Source organism: Peromyscus leucopus, chromosome 6, assembly GCF_004664715.2.
Source record: "Peromyscus leucopus breed LL Stock chromosome 6, UCI_PerLeu_2.1, whole genome shotgun sequence".
Lineage (NCBI taxonomy): Eukaryota > Metazoa > Chordata > Mammalia > Rodentia > Cricetidae > Peromyscus > Peromyscus leucopus.
Genome location: NC_051068.1, coordinates 65,705,499 through 65,733,064, shown reverse-complemented (window position 1 = coordinate 65,733,064; position 27,566 = coordinate 65,705,499). Strand labels below are relative to the sequence as shown.

The following is a 27,566-nucleotide window of genomic DNA, read 5'->3' as shown; positions in this document are numbered from 1 at the left end:
GTGACTCTGTCTCTTCTCTCTCAGCCCCCTCCTGAAAGTCCCACAGCTTCTTTTCACCCTCCTGGGCCTCGTATGACCCTTTTTCTTTTCCTCCCCAGACTCAGAGATTTTATTAAAACCTCACTGTCTTGCTTCAGATGGCAAGGCCTCAGTACAGCTCAGTCAGTGGCTGAAGATGGCACACTCGATTTTCAATTCTCTCCTATGGTAGCAGCTTCTACCGTAGTTACACAAACAAATGATCCCCAAATCTCTTAAACCTGAACTTTCTCTGCTCTACACTTCCAAAAGTCTCTTATCTCTAAGATTTTTCTACTTTCCACTCTTAAAACACCTTTATCTTTATTATTTCTCTGCTCTGAAAAAACAAAAACAAAAATAAATAAGCAAACAACCCCCCCCCCAAACAAAAACAAAACCCTCTTAAGACTATGCTGTAAACTATCTCAGGATTTGTAAGTTCATTGGGTATGGTTAAAAATCTGTTACACAATTTTAGCTTAAAACTTGTAACAAAAGGTTTATAGTTTAAAATAAAAAACTATACCTGGGTAATCTCATTTTGCTATAACATACTATATATGTGACTGAATTCTTGTTTAGAATATTCTGTATATGTAACTAGGATTCAACATTTGTTTAAAAAAATAGATCTACTAGAAAATAGATGTTTTAAAATAGCAACCATGTGGCTGGTAGCCATCTTTACTAAGGTTAAAAAAAAAGTACATACAATGTAACTTTACCGCCATCTTGATTTAGATGACCACATGGCATAAAGCAGCAATTATAAAACTTCTCAGTCCTACAGATCTCCATTTATCATTGTATCTCCCTTTTAGACTGAGGAGGCAACAGCAGGTCTCCAAAATATTTTGGATTAGGATGTATTTTTATGTGATAATAAATTCCTAAGGTTATTCCTAAATCAATTCTTACAGGTCTATTCAGGTTAACAGAAATTGACTTAGAGATGTATGTCTAGCCACTTATGTCTTTGCTAACTGCTCAGCACTAGGCTTCTGAAAAATTTTAAATAAGGAACAACATTTGTTTGATAAATAAGGTTTATAGATTCCTAAGGTCTACTCAGGTTAATAGTCAGTAACTGACTTGAAGATTTGTGTCTAGCCTGTCTTTGCTAACATTTCTAAGCTTTAGCTCTTTGGATCAACTGAGTCATACAAGAAACCGTGATATTCTGTAATGGTGCACTATGAAAGGATGAAAAAAAAAAAAAAAAGATTTCGGTTTTGTAAAGTTTCCAGTCTCTTAATGGACTACATTTATGGCTTAAGGTTTTATTTGTTGCTAAAAGATCTTCAATTAAATCTTCAACACAAATTTCTAAGGCTCAGACTTAACAGAGATAAAGCTGTGAAATCCTGATCTTATAAGGCCATTAACTTGTAAACTGTTAAAGGTAATTAAGATGTGCAAGTTAATGCTCAGTCATCTTATAAATGATCAAAAATTTAATGTACTCCTTAATGCACAATGCTCATAAGCTATGCTAAGTATAAATGTAATTCATTTACAAGGACAAACTTTATTTAGTATCCTGTATTTGTTTTCAAGGTTAAGCCTAAAACTAGTAACTAAAAACACATAAATTTTGTTTAGCTCAGGTATCCTTAATAAATAATGGTCCTCAAACTCCTCAGAGATCTGTTGAATATGGCATTTAAACTGTTTAATAGAAAAATCTTCCCGATGATGGACAGAAATGCCAGCTCCTAGGTCTCCAAAGAAGGTGAAGGGGCACAGATGACTTCACCTGGATTGGTGTAGCTCTAACCACTTGGAAAAACTGCCCCATGCCTTGTCTGCTGCCAGGGCTCTGCCTGAACTGTGGACACTGTTGGGTTGGTTTGGTTGACTGCTTTACTCTGCCTTGCCAAAGTAGGTCAGTTTTTCCAAATTCCTTCACAGAAAAATCTCTCAGACTTTCTGGGTCTGGCAGCCAAAGGCCAATGCTGTTCGATGCAGCAGTCAAATATGTAATGTTGTCTGTCCTGTGTGACAGCCAAAGACCAACTACTTCTACCCCCAGCAAAGACAACACCACAGGAGCCTAGGATAACCATCCAGGTAACAGTAAGTCTCTGTCATTTTACTTGATACACAAACCATTTGGACTGTATTTCCTGCTATAATTTATCCTTTTCGGATCTCTGATGGTATTGATGGCTAACTGTAGCTTTATGTTAACAGCGACAGGCACCCAGCTCCTCCCCATAAGGCTGCAGCTGCCTGTTCAATTCATTTCATATATAAAATTAGGCAACAGACCTCACTTGTTTCTGGAGCTACTAGGTTTCCTGCTGAGAAAGGCAGGCACAGACACACTTTACCTTGCTGGCAGACCTCACACTGGTAGAGATACACTCACAACAGGTTTCAGTGTAACTTTTAACTATTTCTTTACTTAAAGGAACTTGCTTTGCAACAACTGCTCTCAGGAACCAACCACTTGTGTCTCATGGTAAATCGATTAGGTGAAAAGAAAAAGTTCAAAGTTTATGTAAATTGTGAGGGTCTAAGGAAGTAATTTAGGATATGAAAATGCAAGGTGTGAGGATGTAAAAGCTTAAGTTGTGAGGGTCTAAGAAAGTAATTTAAGGTGTATAAGTCCAAATTATAAAGGCACGAGAAAGCGATTTAAAGTAATGACAGATGTTTCCGATTTCTTTCCCTCTCTGTGCTATTGTTGCACTAAGACTTCTAAAGTCCAGAGGTTTAACATTGACCAGTGGAGTTCGGATACAATGTTAATCTAGGCCATGGTAAAGCACTGCTACTATTACCATAGTCACAAAGCTCAAATTTAAGTTTCCTTTGGCTGTCTTCTAACTATAGACTGAAAAGTGCTTCTCAATCATGCTAAAAACATCTCCTGTCCAATCTATATATCCAGGTTCCTGCATATAGAGGAAAAATGTTAATGCTTTTAGCCCAGAATCATATCTCTGGGTCCCCAAACTTTTACTCTGACTCAAAGGTGTGAGTCTACTGCTTTTTCTACAATGTAAATTTCAGAACAGATTACAAACAGTGGGAATGCTAACATATCTAAAACTTTTATCTTTTTGTAAACTGAAAATATTCTTATTACAGGTCAAAGGTTATGGACTCCAGATAAGTACTCCTTTTCATCAACAGACTATTTCCCCACCTACTGCCTACACCTGAGGGTGGGCTCCCCATTTCCTTGGTCTTGGGGTTCCTCCCCTTCTTCAATTACCAGGACTAGAGTCTAGACGTTTCAAGTGTACACCCAAGATAAAAATTTTCCCCTAAGGTCCTTAACTTTACCTTTGGTCCCTAGCCTATACCTGTCCTAGCAGATTTCCAATCAGCTGAAGAGTGCAGACTGTTCCAAAACTCCCTGGTTACTGCAGCCCCAGATGTTCCTTGGAACCTGCATCCTAGACTGTTCCAAAGCAGCCTGCACTTCACTGGCCCCAGGTGGTCCCTCAGAACCTGGGTAACAAGCAAGGGGGTGTAGGGGAGAAACAGCTGTCTCCCAGCCTTCATGCCTCTCTTCCTTCCTGGCTCTGACCAACATTCCAGCCTTCCTGGGTCCCAACAATGACACCCCTGTTTCACAGCATGAAGTAGTTATAGAAGAGATGATGTCACCCCTTATCATCAACAAAAAGCTGGAATGTTAAGTTTCAAAAAAAAAAAAAAAAAAAAAAAAAAACCACTCAGGACAAACGGCTGACTGAGGTGCCTATTTAATGTATCAAAGTGGACTCTGGCTGCCAGTCTCCCTTAGTCCCTACTTACAAGTTCCTGTTATAGCGTCCTCCTGGCTGGCATAGTCAACCCCTACCCAGCCCCTGGGTTTTGCTTCCCTTCACCTGGCTTCTCTTTTCTCTTATATTACCCAGCTATTTTGGCGATGTGCCCTCTTGGCTCCTGACTGGCTCTGCTCCTGGATCTCTCTGGGTGGGAATTGTCCTTCCCCAATGTCCACCCCTCCCCATGGCCCAGTTCAGTCTGTTGGCCATGTTCAGTCTAGACTCTTCCAGATGCCTCTGGCTGTTCCCTCTCTCTCTTCACCCATACCTTGGAGCAGACATGTCCTCATTTTTCATTCAGCCATCTGGCACCTTGGTGTTCGGTTTTCAGTCTTCTGAACTGTAACAAATATTTGTTATTTCAGCTGCCCAATCTACAGTGCTTTGTTTTAGCTGCCCAAACTAGGAAAGCAGGGATGGCCGTCCTCTCCACCTTGTAGGTTCTGACACAGAAGCTCAGAGGGGACTACATGATGGTTTTTATAACTCGGTTATCCTGAGCTCACGCATGGGCGATGGGAAAGGCAGTACTGTACGGTAGCTTTGGATTAGCTCCCAACAATGTAGATGCAGGTTAAGGAATCCTAGCATCCTGGTGAGGAGAGGCCCTGTGCCTGGCTGGCCCAGCCCTGCTGAGGAGGTGGAGGCTGAGCAATAGTAAAGGATCAAGACTCCCCCAGATTTTACCTGCATGATTACAATTCTGTTGGGTTCTCCGAACTTCTGTGTAAATCACTTCTTCCTTAGGGTCTGTTTAGGAAGAAGGTAAAGTCTCAGAGGATAAGGCGCCTGCCTCTTTTCTCAGCTACTTCCCCGCTCCCTGGGCCAGCTTGTTCTCTGGAAGGATTATAGCCCCCCAGGCTTTACCATCTTTCTGATCCTGTTCTAATATGCACCCTGTGATTTCTGCCAAATCAGAGACTGGAGGGCCCTTGTCCTCACCGTTGCTGTATACTGGTTGTAGTTCTATACAGGCTGGTACGTTGTAATAGGTGGGCTCCTGGGTTTCTGGATAGGAAGGGTCCCTGTAAGATATAGAAACACTGATGTTTTCCAGGAAGTGAGAGAGGGGATGACCATTCCTTTTAAGGAGTTTTCAGTCAATATTATTCCTTTTTCTAGGTTTATGGCCACATGGTATGCAAGAGGTGCCATGCTAATGCTTAGAAACATTTAGTTCTGCTTTGTTCCCATTCTATATGTGTAAGCAAGGGGTGTTCTATAAAGCTAAGTGGCTTGCCAACACCACTAAACTAGAAAGGGTAAGAGCCAAGACTTAAACCAGCCCTGAGACCCTTCTCAGAGATATCAGTCTCAGAGAAACAAAGATCAGATAGGCCCCAAGGAACTCTGGTGGTCTGAACATGGTCTCCATGGGAGGCCCAATGACAGTTTGTAAACTGTCTTGGGATGACTCTTAAAGCAAGCCTTTGGGATACAAGACGGTGGTCACGTCCTCACAGACACTACTTGTTGACAGAGTGACTTCTCGAGGTGGGTGAGGTCTGTGGCTCCGTCTTCTTGGCTGTCAATGGGAAGGATTTTGATCAGGCTGGCCACGCCCAGGGATTTCTAGGCTAATTAAGCTACGTCATCTCCGATATGGATGGATTCAATGTCTATGTGGCAGGAGAAAAGGAACTCAAAAAGCACTTCCATGTTAACGTGAAAGAAGCCAAGTGTGCAGAGGAGGACCGGAAGGCATCATCTAACAAACGGAAGAGAACGTGTGTGGAACACAGCCCAGGACGTACAAATGGGGTTAAAGAGACTGTCTACCACATGCTCGGCTGTCTCTTGGACTCTCTTCTCAGACCACTGGCCTAATTCCATTCTTGGGTGTGATATTTCTTTCTTTCTTTCTTTCTTTTTTTTAAATACACAATTTCTATTCCATGCTTCTCAACTTAAAAGGCTTGACTTTTTCTCCATCTTTCCTCATTGGTGCTACCAGGATTTTCACCTAACTTGTTTATGTTTTTCTCTTAAATTCTTATAAACTTGCTGTTGAGCTTCCTTCTGAACCCGTTTCTAAATTCTTCTCTTAATGAGAATAAGAACTCCCAGAGGGAGCCTCCGCTTCCCTGTTAACTGCCACAGTGGTCAATTCCGACAGCCAAGCTAACAGCAGTGGTTATAAGGAGGTGAGTTAATGCATGAGAGACATTCACCACTTGATGTGAGAAGGAGGCTTAGCTGTCTGTAGCGAAGGCGGAGGTTCTGGGAATCGGCTGGAGACACCCCAAGGCAGGGGCAGCGTCAGCTGGGTACAGCCCGCCTCGGCCGCACAGGTAGAGATTGTGCTCTCAGTGATAATAAGATTCGATTTAATTTTTCTGTCCTATGGGTGTTTCATTACTTCCAGAAGTAAGGCCAAGTTCTTACCCGGAGTCATCAAAGGCAGGCTTTTCCCCTGTAAAGGAAGACATTGTGTTTCAGGAAGAGGGGACCTTGGGCGCCCACAGAGACTGCCAGGAACTTCTGTTACTGAGATCTGAATCCTTGCTATGCCAAGAGGAGTAAAAACTGCTGAAGTTTTTTTTTACCCTGGCCTCAAGTGAAAAGAGCCTTCTCAACCCATACTCCATTAACCTAGGTTTTAAATGACAGTGATCTTTAATGACTATAGATAGTTTAATAGCCTCAGACAGGAAAATAGATTTGATCATTAATAAAAATGCTATACATTTTAAAAATCAGTAAGTGACCAAATCTTATTTGGGTTCTGTTTGATTCCCACCTCTTAGAGTTTTCTTCTTCTCATTCCTTGGGAAATCTTATGAATACCCAGAGGAGAGCCTCTGCCCTGTCAGAGGTTAGACAGACAGCATCTCATCAAGGCATGTTGCTCTCGATGTGGCTGTTGGTGCAACTTCGTATTTGGTAAACAGGACTTCTGAAGGACCCAGAGGGAAAGGTAGGGGATCATGTGATGGAGGAGGAGGCACTCATGAGAGCCTAGGGATAGTCACATGGTCAGTGTGAGCATGCAGGAACAGAGATGGGAAGGGCATGCTTAGGGAGCCACCCACCTGCTTTTCTAGAGAACCAGAGATAAAACAGTACTCCAGCAGCTGCGCCAGCCACGATGAGCAGTCCGCCAGCGATTCCAGCAGCCACAGTAACACTTCTGTTCTTGGTCGTGTCTGGGGGGCAGAGGATACCCAGGCATAAGGTCAGGAAGAGGTGTGCAGGGTTTTTGGCATGAGGTGAGGAAGCTCTGTAACCAGAAGTCCTGAGGCTTGATAGTGATTGATGTGGCACAGTAGAGATGGCTTTGTTTGTGGGGAAGTGTGTCTCGATGCCTCATCCTTGTGCCCAAGGAAAGGCCGAGAGTCAAGATAGATTGGTTGGAGAGAGGAGGCAGCCGCCTGATGAGCTGTAAATTCCGAGATGCCCTGTAAAGCCTGGCTCCCCTGCACCAATTAAGAACCACAGAACCACAGAACACAACGGTTTGGAGAGCCGTGAGCTCAAGGTACTTACCTGTCTTTGAGAAGCACTTTCCTGATCAGCCATCATGAGCTCTGTGTGTTAAAGCATATATTCTGGCCCCTCTGGTTTGAGCATAAGAAATTTACCAGGGATTAAATAAAAAAAGTCACTTTCTTACTGTGCTGGGGCCCTTAGGCCATTGTCAGCCTCACAGAAGAAGTTTCTAGAATGTTCTGCAGTCAGAGAGATGTTGGCAGACACCCCTCCACCAGAGGGAGTGGAGATGTTCCCCAGGGTGACATTTTTTGTGATAACATTGGCACAGGATTGGAGAAAAGCCTCACAGAGCCTCACCATATCACCCACCACAGCCTGGGCCCCAGGGACCCTGAGTGTGAGGATAGGGCAGGACATTGGAACTGAGTTAAAATAAAACTTCAGTAGAAGCATCTGCTTCTAACATATGTGTTATCCTTACAAGGGACAAATGGTATTATAAGCAAATAAAATAGATAAAAACATTTGATGCATTTAAAAGCTAATTACTTTGACCCACAAGGAGATTTTCATGTACAAAAATATTCAATAGAAAAGTGAATAGTGTTATATGAATCACTGAAAATATCTGTCAACAAATATATAAAAGAGTCATCTTCATAGTTAATTAAATGTACAATTAGACCCAGCTATAAACTATTATTCCTTTCATGCTTAAACAGATTGATAATATGATGAAGTTGTGGCAATGCAAACTGAAGGCATTTTTTTAAATGGCAGTTTCACAATATCTAAAAAATTAAAAATACGCCAGGTGGCGGCAGTGGTGCACCCTTTTAATCCCAGCACTCGGGAGGCAGAGCCAGGAGGATCTCTGTGAGTTCAAGGCCAGCATGGTCTACAGAGCGAGTTCCAGGACAAGCACCAAAACTACACAGAGAAACTCTGTCTCGAAAACAACAACAACAACAACAACAAATTGAAAACACATAAACTTTGAGCTCACAATCTGCTTGGAGGACCAGGTGGGTAAAAAAAATGTGTATTCAGGGCTTCCAGAGAAAAAAAGATGACCACTGACCCACCTACAAAACCTGAGCTCCACAATGGTGACCTGCCTTCGGGATAGGCTGGTCCAAAATTGGCACAAACTTTGTGGGGGAACCAATCACTATCTGATTGGATTTAAAGCCCATGCCATGAAGTGAACCCACACTCGACCCTGCTTTGGTGGCTGAGAACCTGAGACTAGACAGGCCACGAACATGGGGGAAAAGCAGACACTATTGTTCTGCTAAAGTAACACAGTAATAAAATGACTCCCAATGACATTCTGCTCTGCCCAGAGAGCAGTGCCTCCCTCATCCACCACCAGAGAAACTTCCTTCTGCAGTAGATGGGAACAAACACAGAGAACCACAACTAGCCAATGTGCAGAGAACGAGGGACTCTGGAACACTCATTCCTAAGTGGGATGTCTTCATCATGCCACTTAGGGTTCAGGGAGCTGTGGGGAAGAGGAGGTAGAAAGATTGTGAGAGCCGGAGGAGGTGGGTGACACCCAGAAAACAGTGTCTTCCAGGCACAACAGGACTGATGAACTTACAGAGACCCTGGCAGCGTGCACAGGGTCTATACAGTTCAAGCCAGATAGAGGCCCACACTGAGAAGGGGGAAATGGACACAGGCTTCCATCCCTGAACAAGACGTTATCTCCAACTGACATTTGCTTGCAAAGGGAAATTAGTTTTCTCCAAAGGAGTCTCCCTAGATACATTACGCACTGTGGTGGTCTGAGTAGGAACGGCCCCTATCGGGAGGGTTACATAGTTGAATGCTCATTCAGCAGGGAGTGGCACTATTTGAGAGGGTTAGAAGGATTAGGAGGTTGAGCGTCACTGGGGTTGGAGGAAGTATGTCACTGAGTCAGCCTTTGAGGTGTCAAAAGCTCATGCCACCCACACTTCCCTGCTTACAGATCAGGATGTAGCTCTCAGCTACTGCTCCTGCACCATGTCTGCCCACCACTGTGTTCCCCACCCTGGTGATAATGGACTAAGCCTCTGAAATGGTAAGCAAGTCTCAATGAAATGTTTTCTTCTGTAAGAGCTGCCTTGGTCATGGTGTCTCCTCCCAGCAATAGAGCAGTGACTAAGACAACCATACTCAAGGACAGACCCCATGCCCAGCAGCGGACGACCAACACACAAGAACTCAATGGTGTTTTGTAGACCATCTCAAATTGCTTTGCTTGGCCTTTTTTTTTTTTTGTCTTACTGGTCTTTTGCTTGTATATTATGGTTTCTGATTTTGTGTTTTTATGGCTTTTCTTTTTGGTATGTGTGTGGAAAAAATTGTTTTCAATAATATACATATTATATATACAATATGATAATATATTATATAATAATTACACACACACACACATACATATATAAAACTACACGTATCTAGTTCATGCAGGATTTCTATGGTAATGTTTCTGTAACAATGAAAACTAGAGACAACCTGATAGATTGGGTAAAGAAGTAGAAAAGACAGACAAGATGCATAGAATTTATTTTAAACTTAAAAATAATAGAGGTTTTATAGCTAAATGCACAATATGATCCTGCTATAAAAATACTTTATGCTTCATTCCTCAGTAGTGCAGCATCTGGTAAGTTACCCTTGTTTAAGTAAATGACTCCAACTAATGTTTATACAGGCAACCCTAATTTAATGCAGTGGGGCAAAAACATAAGTAAAGATATGAAAGTAGGAGGTGACTCGTTGGGCAAAAGAAAGTGGGGGTGGAGGAAGAGGGGTCAAAAGATTAGAAAGGATATTCTGTGAAAGGAACCGCACTGAGATACCAAGTCAGGAAACAGCCCCTGCCTTCAGCTGCTGGAAGGAGTAGGTGCTGGCCAGTGTTTGCTTGGTCCAACACCCCTGTGACACTGACTGTCACTGCCTCCCTGTGCTGGGACCCCAGGATATTGCCAGCCTCGCAGGAGTAGCTCCCTAAGCATTGCATATTTAGAAGGAAGTAGAAGGACTTTCTATTTCAGAGGAGGCTGAGCTGCTCCCCAGGGTGACATCCTCATGATAAAATGGTACAAGATTGGGGGGGGAGCCCTCCAGGGTCTCACAGTGAAGCTTCACCATGCCCCCCCCCCCCCCGCCACAGCTTGGGTCCCGAGACCCTGAAGGTTAGGGTAGGGTGGGACACTGGGACTGAGGGAGGAAAACCAGCCCTTGGTTCCTTCTCTTTGAACACAGCCCTCCCCACTAAAGGCGTTTCCGACTGCAAAACGTTTTATATTAGTTTTTAGTGGCCTTCTCAGATTCCTCAGGACTCATCTATCATGTATTCCAATCTTGGGAAATGAGAATGTTTGTGTAATGCTGAATATATTTTGAAGTGCCAACACAAACACGTTTGAGGAATCTGAAAATAAAGCCACAACTGAAAGCTGGGCATCTGAGAAATGAGAGGGTTTCTAGGAAAAGTGGATGTGACAGAAAATGCCCGGACCTGCTGTGGAATAGGGGGCCAGAGCTAGTACAGAGGGACCAAATGAAGAAGTAAATGACGAGGCAGGTAGCGTGTGCAGACTGAAGATGGGCACTAGGCTGGTCCACTGGAGTTGTTGCAACAGGTAGGGTAGCAGTCAGAAGGGCCCAGTAAGTGTGATGAAATAGGAGCCCAGAGAGTCGGTCAGGACTCTCCTGCTAGAGGTTTGATCTGTCTTTATCAAACCGTGGAAAGGCGTGAAGATGGATTGAAGTGGGGTGAGAGCGGGGCAGGTGGGTCACCGAGTGGCCTTCTGTAGTTGAATTCATGGTGAATTTGACTGGACATTGGCAGGAGAGAGAGAGACGATCTAAGGAACACCTGGGAAGGACCATCGATAGGACCGACGGTGAGGAGGGCAGGGAAATGTCAGGGAAAACCCCTGGGACTCTTCCCTATGTGTCTGGATGAAAGGAAGTGTCTCACAGGGCTGAAGAAGACCAAGCCAAGTGGAATGTCAGTAGTTCCCTTCTAGAGATGTCCGGTGGAGGAGCTTTCAGAAAAGGTGGGCTGTGACACACGCAGGTCCTCAGGGGGAGGTCTTCAGGGACACAAGTTTAGGACCGTCACAGGTAATGGAGGAAAGGGGCAAATCCACCGACACGTAAAACCCAAAGCTCTCTACAGAGACCGGGCAGGCAGAAGGCTTGCTGTGACATCACACAACAGCTGTTTCTGTACAAAATACCCCAACCTCGCCTCCTGGGCCCCGGCAGAGAGACGATTTGCCCCTGAGACTGCTAGTTTTGAAGAGCTCACTTACCTACGACACTCAGAGCCAGTGTCTCACTGCGCTGGGGTCCCTGGCCATTGTCAGCCTCGCAGAAGAAGTTTCCAGAATGTTCTGCCGTCACAGAAAAGTTGAAGGACCCTCTTCCTCCAGAGGGGCTGAGCTGCTCCCCAGGGTGACATTGTGGTGATAAAAGTGGTACAGGATCGGAGGAGAGCCTCTCAGAGTCTCACACTGAAGCTCTATCACATCACCCACCACAACCTGGGCCCCAGGGACCCTGAGTGTGAGGACAGGGCGGGACACTGGAACTAAGGGAGAGAATGAGTTAGTTCACACCAGTGTCTTTTATTTTTTTATTTATTTTAATATTAATTTTTTTTGGTTTTTTTGAGACAGGGTTTCTCCGTGTAGTTTTGGAGCCTGTCCTGGATCTTGCTCTGTAGACCAGGCTGGCCTCGAACTCACAGAGATCCTCCTGGCTCTGCCTCCCAAGTGCTGGGATCAAAGGCCTGCGCCACCGCTGCCCGGCTTTTATTTAAAAAAAAAAAAACCCAATATATTAAAAAATAAATTATCATTGAGAATTCTTATCATGGATTTTCATTTTCTAGAGCTCACATCTGTTGAGTATTTCATGTTTTTCTGTCTGTTCCTTTTCTTTCTTCCCTCCCTCCACGTTTTTTTTTCTTCTGAGATAGTCTGATTAGTAGCCCAGGCTGCCCTTGAAACATTAGCTTGTAAACATTGCACCTCCCAAGTGCTGAGATTATAGCTCTGCACCACCACAACAAGATTTTTTTTGCATCTTTCCTCTGTATGAGTACACTCATATCAACACACAAACACACAAACACATACATGAGATCACAATGTACACACTGGTTTATAATCTGCTTTCACTCTTAGCAGTGTGAAAGCCCGTTGTTCTGATTGTAATAATTGATGGTGGAGAGCTTGTTCCACAGGAGGGGGGACCGTGCTTGGGTAAGTGGTGCCGGGCTACCAAAGAAAGCCGGCTGAGCAAGCAGTGGAGAACAAGTCCATAAGCAGCATCCCTCTGTGGCTTCTACTTCAAGCCTCTCTCTGCCTTGGCGTCTCTGGAGGATGAACTGTAGACTGTAAGCTGAAAGAAACCTTTCCCTCCCCAAGTCGGTTTTGGACAATGCTTTATCAGAGTGATGAGATGCTAACTAATACACAGAGAACTCAGTGCAGTAGAGACCCAGGGCAGTAGATTCTGGGGCTAGCAGAAGTTTTATGAGGCAGAAGTCATGAGGCAGGGGAAGCTGAATCAGAGCACTCAGCACCAAGGGCAACAGAGACAGGAAAATATGGATGGAGATCATTGGAGGACTTAAGAACAGGGCATTGGAAACTTCTACCTCACTGGGTGTCAAAATTGTCAACAACAATGCTATGCTGAGAAACATATTCCATTGTGAGAAATCCAGTTCTTCCCTGAGTTGGCTATGCTGTCTTTCTTATTTTTCTTCCTCTCAAGACAGCCTTGCCACAAATTCTCACCCACCTAGGACTCCTGGCCCCTTTCCTTGTGATACAAGTGATTCAGTATTTTTCAACAGTATGTCCTACTGCTCTGAAAAACAACAACTGGATTTTTACTTTCTCCTAAACAAAGACCCAAGTACAAATAGAAGCAAATTTGTTCCTCTAGTGACTCCTTGGTGATGTTAACAAGTGGCCTTGATAATTACCAACCATGATCTGTATACTGAATGAAATGAGGACATGGCCACTCGCTCTAAGGTATAGTTGAAGAGAAAGTGGTTTTGTCTGTTTGTTTTGTTTTTGTTTTTGGTATGAGGGATAATACAGCCAGAGGCATCTGGAAGAGTTCAGAACAGGAAGAGAAAGGAGTGGACTGAATATGGCCATCAGAGTGAACTGGGCCATTCAAGGAAGGCAAGGGGGGAGGGGCAGGGAGCAAGAGAGTAGGACCAAGAGAGAGAGAGAGAGAGAGAGAGAGAGAGAGAGAGAGAGAGAGAGAGAGAGAGAGAGAGAGAGAGGAGCTAGAGAGAACGGGGCAAGCGGACCAGGAGAGGCCAAGAGCCAAAAGGGCAAAGAGAACCAAGAGGGTGCATGGCCCCAATAGCAGGGGTATCCAGGGTGAGAAGCTGGGGGGAAGGGAAGCCATGGGCTGGAGAAGTTTAAGGTAGGGGGCAGGGTGAGAAGAGTCAGAGGAGCCAGGATGCCTGCACAGGACTCTGCAAGAGGAGCTTGCTGAGAAAGCCTAGAGGCCAGCATGCACTTTGGTATGCTAACAGGCATCTCAGTTAGCCATTTGTCCTGGTTTCTTTTCGACCTGACATATCCCTTTCTGCCACCCTTCAATAAAGGTCTAGAAAACTACATAATGCAAGCTCATTTGCCTAAATGGGCTTCTAGAAAGAGAGTCATGAAAATCCTAGCAAATTCAGGAATGGATTTTCCCCAGAAAATTCCCCAGAAAGCCCTTCCCTCCTTTTCTTTCAAATCTAGTCCTTTCCCACCCTATGTTGAGAGCTGTGATTGCTTGGAACTCTTTGAAAAAACTAAGGTCTTGTATAATAATTGTTCATGCCACTGTTGAGAAGTTATTTAGTGATTGTAGAGAAGTGGGTGCCTCTGTCGATGAGGAGAAGTTAGCTTGGGGACTAAACATTACAGGGCACAAGGGGATAGTGTGAGATGACCATACATATTTATTGAAAGCTATGAATGGAGGCTTCTGAGCTAGGTAGAAGTCAGGTCTAGCCTGGGCTAGGTAAGCACTGAAGCCGACAGACAATGAGTTGGCTGAGAAGGTGTCTAAAGCAGAGTTAGGGTGGTTATGGTAGGGAATAGAGGTGTCGGGGCAGACTTCCAAAGAGTTTGGTGAGAGAGAGAATCTGTGCAGCAGTGGGAATCAGCAGGAACCCAGGTCTTACCAATGACAGAGATCCGGACAGCCTCACTGCGCTGGGGCCCCAGGCCATTGTCAGCGGTGCAGTAGTAGTTTCCAGAACGTTCTGTGGTCATAGAGAAATGGAAGGATGCTCCTCCTCCAGAAAGTGTAGAGTTGATCTCCAGGAAGACATCCTCATAATAGAACTCATACCGGATATGTGGAGAACCCCTCTGGGATCTACAGTGAAGTGTCATCAAATCTCCCTCAAGGGCCCGGGTCTTGCCAGTGCTTAGGGTGAGGACAGGCTGGGACACTGGGACTGAAAGAGAGAAGGTGGGTTGACAGTTACTCCTGTTTGGTTCTGTAGATCTCAATGCATGGCTAGTGCAGATGCCTCGTCTCCAGCCTACCAGATCTTGGGACAGCTCAGCCTCTAAGACTTGTCATCAGCAATCTCCTGACTTCCACACTGGTCTTTCATCTGTTCCTTTCCTGTCCATCCTCTGGCCTTGTCCCTCCTGGCCCTCTTGTTGGATGACTCGTCTCCATTTTAAGAAATGATACCTTCAGGGGAGACCTCTGTATTTTGCTGTCACAGGACTAACACCCTTTTCCTGGTCAACTCTTTGCTCCTTTGTGACTCATTTGCTTTCCTGCATTTTAAGACTCTGTGGCAGTCTGTTCTCCATTTCTCTTCTCAGGGGAATGCCAGTGCTTTGCTCCAGGAGCTTTTCCCTTCTGAATTCTCATGCTCTTCCAGGGTGCTCTCTTAGGTCCTTCCTTCTCCCAGGTACCCAGAATGACCCTCTCTATTTACAGGTGAGAAGGTGAGCAGGAAGAGGTAAGGCGTCGCTGTGGATGGGAGCTCTTGTTAGGAGCATGCAACCTGAATTCTGGACATAACCCGATTCTGGAGGCTGCTGCTTACTCTGATGGACAGCAGCCTTTCCTTGCTCCATTGCCTGGGCACAGGAATAATAAATCACATGTTCAGTGAACAGAGAGAGGTGTTGAGGGCTGGGGGCCTTAGGATTTCAGTCTCATGGTAAAACCAATAGATGGAGGTTGGGCCAGAGGGAGGGGCTCTCTTGGCCTCCTGGTGAAGCTCTACTACAATCTCCACAGAATCTCACTGTAGGAGCCTGAGGGTAGGAAAAGAGCGTGCCACGGAGGCTTGAAGATGCAGCAGTGTGGTCATCATGGGTCACTGAAAATCCTTATGCTTACAGTAAGAAGCTTTGTTCAGGAGGCACTTCCCAAGGTGCATTGGTTCTAGCATCCCATCTGTTCTTCCTTATAAAGAGCCTTTTCTTTTCAACTGAGAAGGAATTTGTAATTTACAAAGGGTGTATTCCTAATCACTGAACATTTTCTTCCACCCTACTCTCTGAGAGTTCCCACTGTGCTCAGCCCTTTCTATCTATTTCTAAGTCTTTCCTGTTAGCCCTTGAGTAATGGTTGTAGGTTATTCAGAGCACTGAGTATTGGTAACTGACAACATCTACTTCCACCCGACTGTCTTGAGTCCCCACTAAGGATCTCTGTGTCCAGTTTGGGGGATCCATTCCTCAGATGATGCCTGGCAACACGCACCTTTTATGGTCACGGGCACTGCTTTGCTGACAAAACTTCGGCGACCGTTGTTGGCTTCACAGTAATAATCCCCCGCGTCACTGCTGTTCACTGCGGAGATCTTGAATTCTGCTTCTGAGGACTTAGGAGTCTTTGTTTCTTTATTCAGCTTGTCCCCTTTGTACCAGGAAAATCTGATGGGCCCTGGGACCCCTTTTACTGAGCAGTTGAATAACAGCAACTGTCCTTCAAACACCGACGTCAAGGCTGGGACACTGTGTATTTGGAAGTCCGCAGAAGCCCCTAAATAAATAAGAATGACTTGTGTGGGACGTTTGGTGATGGGATGCTCATAGATGAGGGGTGGGGAAGACAAAAGCTGCTCTATTATGTGGGAAGTGGCCTGAGAGTAGAGTCAGACTTCTCTCTGGGAAGTGGGAAGAGGGTGGAGGTTGTGTTTTCTGCCTGATGAAAAGGTCCTGTATTCCTCAATGGCCTTGGTCAAGAATATGGACCAGGAATATAGGTTACTCTGCCCAACCTGACCTTGTGTCTACCCATCCTGACAGGGCAGTTCCAGAGATGTCACCTAGTGCTCTACACTTAGGACAAGTGGTGGAGACGTGAAGGGAAAAGGGAGACTTGGCATCACACATGACTGTCGTCGCGAGTCCAGTGACAGCACAGTTGATTGGAAATGACAGTTGACATGGGGAATAAGCTGGCCTCGAGTCAGCACTTCTTAACTTGTCAGGTGGACAAAGAAAGTAAGTCCAGCACAGACTGACAGGGAAGGACTGTCTGTGCTGGGAACAGTTTTAGGTATACTGGCTTAGGACGGTGCCTTTTGAACCATTCTCCGGTCTTGAAGAACACAGTCTGATAGTTGAATAGAGAGGGTGGGAAGCATGTATGGTTTAACAATTCTGTTGAAGGAGAGGCTGTGCTAGGGACCACTGTGACATGACTGTTGGATAACACTGCTCTGATTTCTCTGAACTGTCCATCCTTAAACCAGTAGCCACAGGAACACCCATGTCCTACAACTGAAGAGCTGAGTTTAGTCAGTGTAGGAGAAACATTGTTTTCTTGGGAATGGGAGCACATTCATGGGTAACGATCACTTTTCTTCCCTCCTCACTCAGAATCTGGGTATTCTAGACCATGTGTCCCCTACTATTCTCAACTAGATTCCCTGTGTGATGGACCAAATTCAGTCAGGCAAAGCTATTGGCCAACGATCATGCCTAAGAAAGCGATGCTATTCTAGAGCCTTAGGAAAAAGTGATCGAGTGTGTAGCAGCATCTCTCTAAGGGCATCAGGATGGATTTGTTTATCCCCAAGACTTCACCTTTTGTCTTTCTTGTCCTTAAGCAGTCTGTATCAGGCACCTAGTGTTTTAGAAACCTGTCTGTTGGGCCGAGCAGAACATTTATCCTGGTCAGATAATAGTCCACAGCTTAGGACTACAGCGCTGGAAGGAAAACATGGCAGGGAGGGATAAGGAGCGGCTTTATCTAAAGGCATCGAGAGAAAAAAACCAAACAAACTTTTTTTTCCCCTTGGATCTAAGGATATTCATGTAAGTTGAATATTTTCTCTCATACAACTTCCACAGGCATGAGAAAATACTTCCTATAGAGACCAGTGACCCAAATTGGTGTGTGCTTCTGCATAACTTCTAGTTCATACCTGGGAAATCTCAGAATGATACTCACTCTGCACAGGAATTTTAATTGCCAGGCTTCCTTTTTTTACTTGGGCATCCATTGCTTCTGTCGTGCACCAGTACGACATTGAATCTTCAGTCCATATGGCAGGAATGTGCAGCTCTGAGGAGTTGCTGCAGCCTAACCCCAGAGCCTGAGCCTGGAAGTTTCTGAAGAAACAGAACTGGAGCTGGACATTTGACTTCTGTGCGGGGAGCCGAGTCTGACAGATCAGGGTCACTGGGCTTCCATCTACGGGTTGAGAGGGTGTGGCTCTCAGCACAGGATGTGGGAATAACTCTAGAAAGGATCACAATCATCCACTGAGCAGTTAAGTACTCTGCAGAAAACCCCGATTCATCCTGAGCACCAGCATGTGGATTGGTGTTGCTCACCAAATGCCAGCAAGAGAGAGGTGCTGCTTTTGGTTACCAACATCCTTCCATCCAAAAGACTGTGTTTTCTCTCAGTGGACTTCCAGTCCACCCTTTCTTCCTATTCTACCTCTACAACTGTAGAGAGGCTGCCTCTGACTAATCCATTCAGAATAATTAAAGTTGTACCTTGAACTTGGATTCTGATAGAATTGGAAGAAGTGCTGCTCCAATACCACTCCTCACTGCAGTGGTATTCACCATTGTCCCTCTGATTTGCATGATGAGTAAGGATCTCAGAACGTTGACCAGATGATATCCGAGTGCCATTCTTGTAAAATGTCAAGGTCTTTTGTGTTTTATTTTCCTTTGCGTGGCATCTCAGAACCACAGGATCTCCTTCAAACACCTCAGGTGGAGCTCGCAGGACCAGTGGACCTGTGAAACAAACCAGGCCCATCACTTGGTTCATTCTCCCGGTTCTCCTTTTCATTACTATCCCAAGTAGGCTTTACAGGATTGGAGAAAGTATCCTTAGTTCTTTTTCTGAGTTTAAAATAAATTCCTGCAGTTTGATAAAAGTCGGACAGCAGAAGGTAAGTTAAAAAGCCCCCATCATCATTGTGAATGCAGTCTTCCAGTTCCTTCTCCCGTGTGTTTTTTCTCTCCTAGGGGATTTTAATGAACTGTCTACTCGCTAGCTTGCCTTTCATTTGACTAGGGCTTTCTCAGGTTGCATCACCCCCGAAGCTGATTTCTGGTAGCCCTAGCTTTCCCTCAACACCAGCGACATCATTTAATGAGGTTTCCTGTTCATTTAGGGACCTTCATTTTGGGGTGTGTAGATCTGTATGCTTCAGTAGGTAAATGTTCAAGGAACTCATTAGACCAAAGAGCAAAGCTTTTCCCCCTTTCCTTGCTAATAGTATCTCTTCGTGCTCACTAACTCAAAGGCAGTTATCACGAGGCTGACACCACTTCAACTTCAGGAGGTTTCATAACCAAAAGAGAAAGTCCCTTGTCACTCTCTCTTTGTCTATCTATAAAAATCAATTGATTTATTTCTATCTATCTAACATTTACATGTGTTTATAAACATGAAAGTCCCCACGTTACTTATTATTCCTAGTAAGCAAAATGGATTCAAGAACCATGCAAATAAATTGCTTCTCCACGAGCAGTTTATAAACACTACATATCTTGGGGCTCAAGAATCTCAAGTTGGGAGTCTGTAAACACAGGGTAGGTCTCAAGTCTCTGTGTAGTCACAAAGATCTTTCTGCTTTGGGCCTAACTTTAAGGACCGCATCAATAGAAATGGGTGGGTGTATTTGGCTCATCCAGAACTAAATTAGCTGTTAGTAACAATTATGACCTTCTATATGTACTAGTTGAAGTTACTGCCTACTAGGCTGAATAGATTTTATACAGACAATTTAAATTTCATTAATTTTTATGTTTTAATTTAAGATAATTGTGAAAAAAGGTTTGTTCATTTGTGGTGAGTAATAATTAAATCTGTAGAGAAAACTGGACTGAAATGGTGTCTGAAACTTTATTTCTCTTCCATCTCACCTTTATAAAAGTGTAAGTGCACAGAGATGCTTAGATGTAAGTCATCGGCTTGGCATTGGTACTTTCCAGACGTAGAGACCTTTACGGCGTGAACTTTGGTTTCTCCTAATGCTTTGCCATTCCGGTACCATTTTGCTTTCTGGGGTAACTTGAAGCCATATCTATAGCACTTCAGAGTCACTGTCTCTCCTTGAAAGAAAGTGGTCCATGGAGGAGTCAGAGAAATCACAGATTCGGTTGCAGTTTCTGAGGATGAGAGAAAATGAGTCTGTAGCAGAGTTTCAGCTCCAGAAGGGCCCTGTGGGATAGACAGGAAGGATCTGGCTTTGGACTGTTGAAGGGCCCCACCCCCAAGTTCACTGATGTCTGAAGGCTGCATGTCATCCAGGAGCACTCATCACCCACAGGGAAGAGTGATTGCCCATTGATGGCAACGAGCAAGACAGTTCCTGGGGGCAAAGACAGCAGGGTTTACTGTAACACTGATGGTTAGCTAGCCTGCTCTGGAAGTCCGTCCTAGATAAAGTCATCTCGTCCTTTGCCATCTCACCATTCATAAGCCCATAAAGAACTACAGAATCATTAAAGTCTCAACTTTGCATTTTCCCTAAAAGAATAAATAACTTTATTATTAGGTTTTGACACTAGAAAAGCCCGAGAGACCAACACAAACTGCCTTGTTTCATAGAGGATGATTTAAATGACTAGAAAACCCATCATCGTTAGTTGTCAGAACAAGATATAGACAGTCATCTGCTGACCCCCCCAGGGGAATTAGATAAGGCATGACTGAGTGGCCAGGTGTGGAGAGAAGGGGAAGACTTCTTGATATTACTTTGGATCCAACCCCTCTGACACAGGAAACTGGTAATGAGTCAGTACTGAGAAAACATGTGTTTTAATGTTAACTTGCCACAAATTAGAATCGCCTGAGTAGGGAACTTGACTTGAAGAGCTGTCTCGATTGTCTTGATGGATGTAAGAAGCCCCACTTGGATTGTGGGCAGCACTCTGAGGTAGCAGCTCAGATAGAAAGGGTATTTCAGGAGGAAGATCATCTGCCTTTGGCTCTCTCGGCCTTCCCTCTTAGTGGATCTGCCCTGCTGCTGCTGCTGCTGCTACTGCCTTTCCGGAGAGTAGAACCAACGTTCCAAACTTTCGTCGTGGACTAGGGACCAGAGGCTCCAGGGACCGTCCAGACTTTGGGTGCCAGACTGGGACTCCTGAGGCACCCTGCCTTATCGATTGAGTAATTGCTGGTTTCCTCACCCTGGTAAGGGACAGCTATCCTGGGACTACTCCGACTGTGTAATTTCTGGGTTCTCAGCGTCTCAGCTGTGATTTAGCCATTGTTACTATTTTACAGCACACTTAATACATTCCGAGATAATAGTTCCAGTCCTCTAGAGAGCCCTGACTAGAACACTCTGCACTTGCCCTTGTCAGGCTCCAACTGTTGGTCACTCTTCTTTCCCTGCACTTCCTGGAGGATTTTACTCTTAAAGGAGCTGAGGAAACAGTTTTACAGTAGGCTTCGTAGTGTGTTTCATAGTTTTCGTAGTTGAGTGATTGGAGAGGAATCCTTCCTGAGTCCTTCATATTTACGTCAGAAGCAGAGATGATTTCCATTGCTAAGTGGGGCCCATTGGCAATAGGATCCAAGGCAAGGCCTCAGAGAGGTGTCCCCCCCCCCCCCCCCGCCTGTGCATTCACCGTCTCACCCAGGGAGTGCTAGAGGACATCGCGAAGTTGCTCTGGCTTGGAGCAGTGCCAGGGGGTCAGACTTCACTCTCCAGTCCCTATTGGCCTCAGCAGGAAAACGTGAGACACTAGGGAGAAACTCTTACCAAGGACTCATAAAGCAGAAGAAAGGACTCACCGTATTGTCTCCTGACAGGAGCTGGAAACAAAAACAAACAACATTAAAAACCAAGAGTTAGAGACTGAAAGCACAGAGTAAGGACTTGTTTTTCTTATTCAAAAAGATAATGTATTTCCATGTCCATTTTACTACTTCTTGTTAAAAATTCATTTATGAAAATGTTGACAATTGGCCGGGTGTTGGTGGCGCACGCCTTTAATCCCAGCACTCGGGAGGCAGAGCCAGGCGGATCTCTGTGAGTTCGAGGCCAGCCTGGGCTACCAAGTGAGCTCCAGGAAAGGCGCAAAGCTACACAGAGAAACCCTGTCTCGAAAAACCAAAAAAAAAAAAAAAAGAAAATGTTGACAATTGTTTTGTCAAATGTCTATATGTATGAAGATATTGCCCATGAACTTTAAAGATAAATTTTAAAATGCGACTTTCTGGCAAAAAGTAGAATACTAGAGGTAAGATGCAATGATAGCAAGAAACATGGGCTAGCCAGCTTAATGTGGAGAGAGAGAGAGAATGTGTGTGTGTGTGTGTGTGTGTGTGTGTGTGTATGTGCCAAGGAGATGGAAATACCATGGATGATAATTGAAGGAAATTATGACCAAGAACACGGAAACCATCCAAGTGAAGGTTAATACTTGTGTCTGGCATGAGAGCCCAGGGAGGGTGATCCAGGCACGAGGGTCACAAAAGAAGGGATGTTAGCTGGGCGGTGGTGGCGCACGCCTTTAACCCCAGCACTCGGGAGGCAGAGGCAGGCGCATCTCTGTGAGTTCGACCAGCCTGGTCTACAAAGTGAGTTCCAGGAAAGGCGCAAAACTAAAAAAAAAAAAAAAAAAAAAAAAAAAAAAAAAAAAAAAAAAAAAAAAAAAAAGAAGGGACGACGTTGATGCTCGGAAGTGGACTGAGCGGGTCTGGCAGGTGTGGTGGAGTGGTCTGAGGAGGGTGGGAGAAATACAGTTGGGGAGGAATGCAGGGCCAAGTGAGTAGCTCCAGTTTTCTTGTAGAAGTCACAGGGAGCCATAGGAAGAGCTCAGGGAGTGTGATGAAGTCAGAACTTGAAGCTTTGATGGAGTGTTCTGGCAGAGAGAAGCCTTCCACGGAGAAGATGGGGAATATCGTAACTGGGTGATGGCAAAGGTTAGCTTTCTTCAGAGTGTTTATCCAGGTTTATCTGAATTGTGTGCATGCTTCCTGCTCATTTGTAAGGCCTGCTCTCGATTGGAAGGCCTGCTCTGGAATGGAAGAGCTGTGAGCTTTTTTTGAATAATGAATCAGTTAAACAAACAAACAAATAAACTAGGCTGGTACTAGGAGAAATAGGTCAGGTTGGAGATGTGAGTAATGAGGAGAGAAAGGTGGCAAAACTCAGCAGGTTTATTAATTTATAAATTATCAGAGAAAGGATGGATTTGATTCTTTCTCTTGAAAGACATTTCTGTAATGCCAGCCATTTACTGGGCAATGTAATGAAAATCCATCTGAGTGAGGAACACATCACCCCTGTCTACCTGGAGATGATAGAAGCGTGACTTAAACCCAAATGCTTTATTGAGACTGTGTGATTAATCACCATTACCAACATATCATGGTCATTATGGCTTTTGTGTTTGAGGGCTTTCTACTTGGTGTGCAATTACATACGTCTGTTCATGGAATTCCCCCTCCCCCCACAGGGTTTCTCTGTGTAGCTTTGCACCTGTCCTGGATCTCACTCTGTAGACCAGGCTGTCCTCGAACTCACAGAGACCCGCCTGGCTCTGCCTCCTGAGTGCTGGGATTCTTTAACGGTGGCCACCACCACCCAGATCATTTAATGGAATCTTGTCAGCAACACTATAACTTAGGTACCATTTCATAGATAAGAAAGCTGTTTAACTTAAAGAAATGTCCAACATCCTTAGCCATCAGGGAAATGCAAATCAAAGCTACTTTGAGATTCCATCTTACACCTGTCAGAATGGCTAAGATCAATAAAGCGAGTGACAGCTCGTGCTGGTGAGGATGTGGAATAAGTGGAAGACTCATCCATTGCTGGTGGGAGTGGAAACTTGTAGAGCTACTATGAAAATCAGTGTGGTCGTTCCTTAGGAAGATGGGAATCAATTTACTTCACTATTCACTATGCCACTCTTGGGCAGACATCCAAAGTAGGCTTCAGCCTACCACAGAGACACTTGCTCAACCATGTTCACTGCTGCTCTATTCATAATAGCCAGACATTTGAAATAATCTAGAGATCCCTCAACAGAAGAATGGATAAAGAAAATGTGGCACATTCACACAATGAAGAATTACCCAGCCATTAAAAACAAGAACAAAACCAAACCAAAACAGAACAAAAAACACATCATGAAATTTGCAGGCATATGGATGGAACCAGAAAAAAGTCATTCTGAGTGAGGTAACCCAGATTCAGGAAGACAAATATGATATATATTCATTAATATGTGGATATTAGCTGTTAAGTCGACGATAACCAAGCTACAATCTGTAGAACCACAGTGTGCAGGTATAGAGTAAGGAACTAGAGGGTACAGATAGGTCTCATTAGGAAAGGGAAGTAGAATAGATAATTATGGAGAGAAGGAAGGGGGGGTGGAATGGGAGGACCAAGTGGGGAGGGGGAGAGGGAATGAAGTTGAAGGAGGGAATACAGGGAGAGGCTATAATTAAGTGGCATTTGAGGGCCAGTATGGAAAACTAGTAACTAGAAACTTCCTAGAATATATGTGTATATGGAGGCAGTCTAAATGAAATCACCAAATACTGGGGGAGACAGAGTCCTACAGGCCATCTCTTGTCACCAAGCAAAGCTTCTAGTACTAGGACTAGGTTACATCTAATTGAGTTGTTGGCCAAAGGGGTCCCATGGGAATCCCCAAACAACCCAGGCTGTTGACAAGACTATAGGTTTCTCTCCACAAACTGACTGCAAGGCCCCATTGATGGAGACAACACCCACACAGCTCACTGAATTTGGAGACATTGAGCAGGTGCCTACGTAGAGCCTTTACTCCTATATTCTAGCGTCTTTGGTAAAGGAAGACCAACCCAGACACAAACCTTCTGATCTACCATGGTGTCCTGCTTGAAAGACATGCTAGGGCAAGGGTGGCACAAAGCTTGTGCAAGTAAGTAACCACCCAGTAACTGATTTGACTTAAGGCCTACTCCATGAGATAGAATCCATACCCAGCACTGCACTGCCTGAGTGACCAAGAATATAGTGACTCTTAATGATAATCTGCTATACTCATAGATCAGTGCATTGTTCAGTCATCATTAGAGAAGCTTCCTCCTGCAATAGATGGGAACAAATGAGACCCACAGCCCAACATTATGCAGAGAGGGAGAGAGAGAGAGAGAGAGAGAGAGAGAGAGAGAGAGAGAGAGAAAGAGAGAGAGGATGTCTCCATTAAATCCTCCCCCTTCAGAGCTCAGGGAACCCTGTAGAAAAGGAGGCAGAAAGAAAGAGTGTAAGAGCCAGAGGGGATGGAGGACACCAAGAAAACAAGGCCCTCTGAATCAATGTGGGCAGAGCTCGTGTGTCCTCACAGAGACGGAGGCAGAACGTACAGGGCCTGCATGGGTCTGCACTGTGTGTGAGTCCTCTCAGTCTATAGTATGGCTTCCAGTTTAGTGTTTTTATGGAATTCCTGAGCGTGAGAATGAGTGGGGCTCTGATTTTTGTGCCTTCTCTTGGGTCTTTTCTTCTTGTTCAACTTCAGTGTAATAGTTTTTGTTTTATCTTATTGTGTTTTATTTTATTATACTTCATTATTATCTCTCAGGAGCCTGTTCTTTTCTAATGAGAATCAGAAAGAGAGGGGGTTTGCATGGTGGGGAGGAACTGGGAGGAGTAGAGAGAGGAAACCATAATCGGGATATGCTATGTGAGAAAAGGATCTATTTGAGAGAGAGAGAGAGAGAGAGAGAACGAGAGAGAGAAAGAGAGAGAACGAGAGAGAAAGAGAGAGAGAATGAGAGAGAAAGAGAGAGAACGAGAGAGAGAGAGAGAGAGAGAGAGAGAGAGAGAGAGAGAGAGAGAGAGAGAGAGAGAGAGAGAGAACACGGAAGCTGGTTAAGTGGCCAGTAGGTAGCAGCACAATGGTTTGGAATCCAAACTCTGACCCCCCACCCCCGACCCTGTGCACTGTACTGACACTCTCCTCCCCTCCCCCTCTCCTCCCCCCTCTCCTCTCCTGCTCCTCTTGTGCGGTGCTTGGCTGTGCTTCTCTTTCTGCAGTAACAGTTCCTTGCAGCTATGGGGTCCTTGCCCCATCCGCTGCTCAGTTCCTGAGTTGCAGAGCTATTTACCAGCTGTTATGTGTGTGGATACTTATCTGTCTGTGCCCTGCACCGGGATTATCTGTCTGTGCCCTCCACTGGAACTTGTCTGTCTGTGCCCTCCACCGGGATTATCTGTCTGTGCCCTCCACTGGAACTTGTCTGTCTGTGCCCTCCACCGGGATTATCTGTCTGTGCCCTCCACCGGGATTATCTGTCTGTGCCCTGCACCGGGATTATCTGTCTGTGCCCTCCACCGGGATTATCTGTCTGTGCCCTCCACCGGGATTATCTGTCTGTGCCCTCCACCGGGATTATCTGTCTGTGCCCTCCACCAGGATTATCTGTCTGTGCCCTCCACTGGAACTTGTCTGTCTGTGCCCTCCACCAGGATTATCTGTCTGTGCCCTCCACTGGAACTTGTCTGTCTGTGCCCTCCACCGGGATTATCTGTCTGTGCCCTCCACCGGGATTATCTGTCTGTGCCCTCCACCAGGATTATCTGTCTGTGCCCTCCACTGGAACTTGTCTGTCTGTGCCCTCCACCAGGATTATCTGTCTGTGCCCTCCACTGGAATTGCATCTCCCGAGCTGCTTCTTGTGCACTGACTTTGCTGAGAGCTCCTCTGCAGCTGTCTTTGTGGGCACGAAACAGCCCGTCATCCTCAGCATTGGGTACAATGTTGCACATAGGTGGCGCTAAGATTTTTTTTTTTTTAATAGGTGGACCCACATTTAATTCCAACCTTTAAAAGTTAGTGAAAAGCAAACACTGCAGGTATGAACTGACAGAAACGCATGTCCCCGGGCAGTGACCCAATCGCCTGCTGCAGGCACCTTCCCTCTGGGAAACCGTGTGTCCACCTCCGACTTCCGCAGTCCAGCTGTGGCTGGCACACGTGTGCAGAAGGAGCTGCCCTCTATGTGACTCCCTTGTCATCTCCCCACAAGACCTGGAGTAGTCTGTCACACGAGGGATTAAAATGTAGCTCTCATTTGAATAAAAGAGTGTGGCCAAACAAGTGTGATTCATTGTCTGTGCCTCATAAAGTATTTGTTAAAGAAAAAAAAAACCAGTGAAACTTGAGTTATTGCTCTTGTTACAGTTTCCTCCCCTGCCAATTGAAGGATTTTCCCACCTGTGACTCCTTTCCTTGGGCTCAGGAGAGGAAATCCCGAGCTGCTGCGCGGTAAACTTGGGGAATACAGCCTCCTATGGGGAAACTCTGTGGTGCTGATACTCAAGAGACAACCAGGCCTGTGGTGGAGAGAGATGGATGCTGCCCGACCCACTCCAGACCCACACTGAGCCTTTCTACTCACTCACAACCCGTGGAGTCAGCCACAGCAGCGTGAAGACCACCCAGGGAGAGACTGAAGTCGGCATTTTCTCACATAGCAGTTAGGTCTTCTTCTTGATCTCACGGTAGTCAGTACGCAGCTCACACCGCCTCCAGCGAGACTATCTGGGACACCGCTCTTCTAAGACAGCAGAGCGCATCTTGATCAGAAAAAGGAAGTAGGAGTACCTAAATTTAACTATTAATTAGTTTCCTCCTCTACAGCCAAAGTGAGAAAGTTAAGGTTTTTAACAATCACGTGCTCCCAACCCCACATTTCTGCTGTTGGGAAATCACCTTAAGGAAACTACTAGAAGACAGTTCTATGAAAGATGTCTGTCATTCATCGCTGTTTGAACAGGGAGGCATCACACACGATTATGGCTGTGGGACTGTACAACGACACCATTGATGGTGA

The 27,566-nt window shown here is 45.1% G+C and overlaps 1 protein-coding gene across 1 annotated transcript in view; it reads right to left on the bottom strand.

The window, feature by feature from the left end:
• Positions 1-27,301, bottom strand: part of LOC114683336 (Fc receptor-like protein 5) — a 31,532-nt gene extending 4,231 nt beyond the window's left edge. The window contains 14 exon segments of the mRNA XM_037206741.1: positions 4,075-4,146; positions 4,494-4,556; positions 4,749-4,831; positions 6,192-6,219; positions 6,839-6,952; positions 11,558-11,683; positions 11,686-11,835; positions 14,455-14,733; positions 16,008-16,289; positions 17,706-17,996; positions 18,260-18,508; positions 19,646-19,891; positions 21,525-21,545; positions 27,132-27,301. Of these exon segments, the coding sequence (XP_037062636.1) occupies positions 4,100-4,146; positions 4,494-4,556; positions 4,749-4,831; positions 6,192-6,219; positions 6,839-6,952; positions 11,558-11,683; positions 11,686-11,835; positions 14,455-14,733; positions 16,008-16,289; positions 17,706-17,996; positions 18,260-18,508; positions 19,646-19,891; positions 21,525-21,545; positions 27,132-27,195 (2,043 nt within the window). The 5' untranslated portion in view covers positions 27,196-27,301 and the 3' untranslated portion in view covers positions 4,075-4,099.
• Between the last annotated feature and the right edge of the window lie 265 nt (positions 27,302-27,566).